Consider the following 2,182-nt stretch of genomic DNA (forward strand, 5'->3'; position numbering starts at 1 on the left):
TTTTAATCATCATTGAATGAGGGGCAGAGCTGGTCATTAATCTTCCTGCTCAACCAGAAGCCTGTAAGGGCAGAGGTAAGACTAAAACTTAGGTCTTCTGACTCAGTCCAGGGCTCTCTCTGGTGTGCTCCAGGTTCTGGTTCTGCTTAGCCAGTTATGGAGCAGATAGAATGTACTTGGCTGCTGCAAACTCATAAGGCCCTGACTGAGAACTGGAGGTAAAGGAAGGTTGTGCTCCCAGAATGGAATTCGGTCGTGCCTCAAGCCAGGCAGCGTTATTTCACATCTTCTTCTTCTGTAAAGTGGGAGCAGAGCCTACTGCTGAGATCAGGGATTGGGGTGTGGTCAGCTGGGATGAGGGATGATGGATGATGGATCTATGTTCAAATCATGGAATCTTAAGGGTTAAGAGCTGGAAGGAACCTCCAAAGGGGATCTGGGGCGACAGCTTTCTGCAGCAGTCTGTGGTGACAAGCAGCCTTCTGCGGTGGTGGTTGCACGGGCATGTGACACTCCCTACAGCCGGAGGACAAAGGTTTCCTCTTAGCACTGAGCTTCCTGCCTTTGGAAATGTTCAAGCTGAGAAGAATGTTCAAGCAGTGGGGATTCTGCTTTAAAGCGGCGGCGTACGTGTGCACAGAAGGGTGGTCAGCGGGAGACCACGGCTTGCAGCTCCTGCTCCACCTTTTTCTGGTATCCGCTGGGCTGAGCTGGCAGGGCTGTTGTGCAGTGTTAAGAAACATTCTACGTCAAAAATCTTGAACTGGGCAAACATCACGGATTTCTGAACAAAAACAACCGACACCATCTACTGCTGACCTGTTACAGGCACTTTACATACTAAATTATCTCATGTCATGTCTAGAATCGTGGGAGGTGGGTTGAACGATCATAATCTCTCTTAGGTAAAGAAACAGAAGTTTAATATTTAGTCCATAGTCTCGGAGGGGCAGAGCCTGGGTCAACTTCAGTTTTTCGGATTGTCTCTCAGCTTTTTTTTTTCTTGAGTCCAGGAGGCTGCACGGGACTCAGCTTCCAGCCTCCGCGGAGCTGGAGGGCTAGAGGGTGGGAGGCGGGGCCCCGCTCCGCGCGGCGGTGGGCGGGGCCTCCCGGCCCAGGGCGGGGCCAGAGGCCGCCGCGGGCCGGAAGTGGCCCGCGGACGGAGACTGAGTGGACACCACGTCCTGACACGGTGCTCCAGTGCCTGCGGCAGCGGCCTAGCCTAGATACTTAAGAACCCCCCACTCCCGCCGCGTTCTCGCCGCCACCGCCACCCGGGACTATGGTGCCTCGTCTGTTGCTGCGCGCCTGGCCCCGAGGCCCCACACTGGGCCCAGGAGCTCCCTGTCGGCCCCTCAGCGCCGGCTCCGGGCCCGCCCAGTACCTGCAGCACAGCATCGTGCCCACCATGCACTACCAGGACAGCTTGCCCAGGTGAGCCCGGCCTCCGGGTCCCCGCTGCCCGCCGCCATCCCGACAACAGTCACTTAGGACTCTGCTGCTGAACTTGCTGCCGCCCCCAAGTCCCTACCTTGGACGCTGCCCCATCCCATGATCTGGGAGACCTGTGACTTTCAACATTCAGACACAGGGACCACAGAACCCTCAAATTCTCTTCCAGAATCCCCTGTTGCTTTCTCAGTTCCCCGTCTTGAACCCTTCTCAAATTTGCTCTCCATTAACTTCCAACCAGATATCCTGAGTACTTGACATTTCTCCCTGAAAAATCACCACCACCCTAACCCTTCCACATGGGCTGTCCTCTGAAGTACTTTAATGAGTGCGCCGCATTCCTGCCCAGAATACTGGGTGGGCTAATTCCTGACACATGGTAGTTACTCTCCCGCAACTTCTCCCAGTACCACCGCCTTTACCCCTGTTACTCGGTTGGGCCCACCCGCCTTCCTCGCAGTCCCCGCAAACACACCCCCTTACGTGTTTACCCTTATCACAACTTACTCTCCCCCGTGTCCTTTCTACCAAACCCGCCTCAACAGATTCCTCCCCCTAAAATATCTTCCTCGCTCACATTATCCTGTGTAGCTTCAGCCCACTCTCAGTACTCTGCCCAGACTCTTACCAGGACCCCCCAAATTATCTGCCCTCCCATTCACCATAGGCTGCCCACTTTTGAAACACTTCACTCAGAATCTATTTCTCGTGTGAAAATAGCCCTAGTAAA

The 2,182-nt window shown here is 54.7% G+C and overlaps 1 protein-coding gene across 1 annotated transcript in view; it reads left to right on the plus strand.

The window, feature by feature from the left end:
• Positions 1 to 1,139: 1,139 nt before the first annotated feature.
• Positions 1,140 to 2,182, plus strand: part of CPT2 (carnitine palmitoyltransferase 2) — a 15,997-nt gene continuing 14,954 nt past the window's right edge. Inside the window, exon 1 of the mRNA XM_012807206.2 lies at positions 1,140 to 1,434. Coding sequence (XP_012662660.1) covers positions 1,283 to 1,434 — 152 coding nt within the window. The 5' untranslated portion in view covers positions 1,140 to 1,282. The remainder of the gene's footprint in view (positions 1,435 to 2,182) is intronic.

The sequence above is a fragment of the Otolemur garnettii genome, unplaced genomic scaffold, assembly GCF_000181295.1.
Source record: "Otolemur garnettii isolate 467f Iridium unplaced genomic scaffold, OtoGar3 scaffold00066, whole genome shotgun sequence".
In the NCBI taxonomy this organism is placed as follows: Eukaryota; Metazoa; Chordata; class Mammalia; order Primates; family Galagidae; genus Otolemur; species Otolemur garnettii.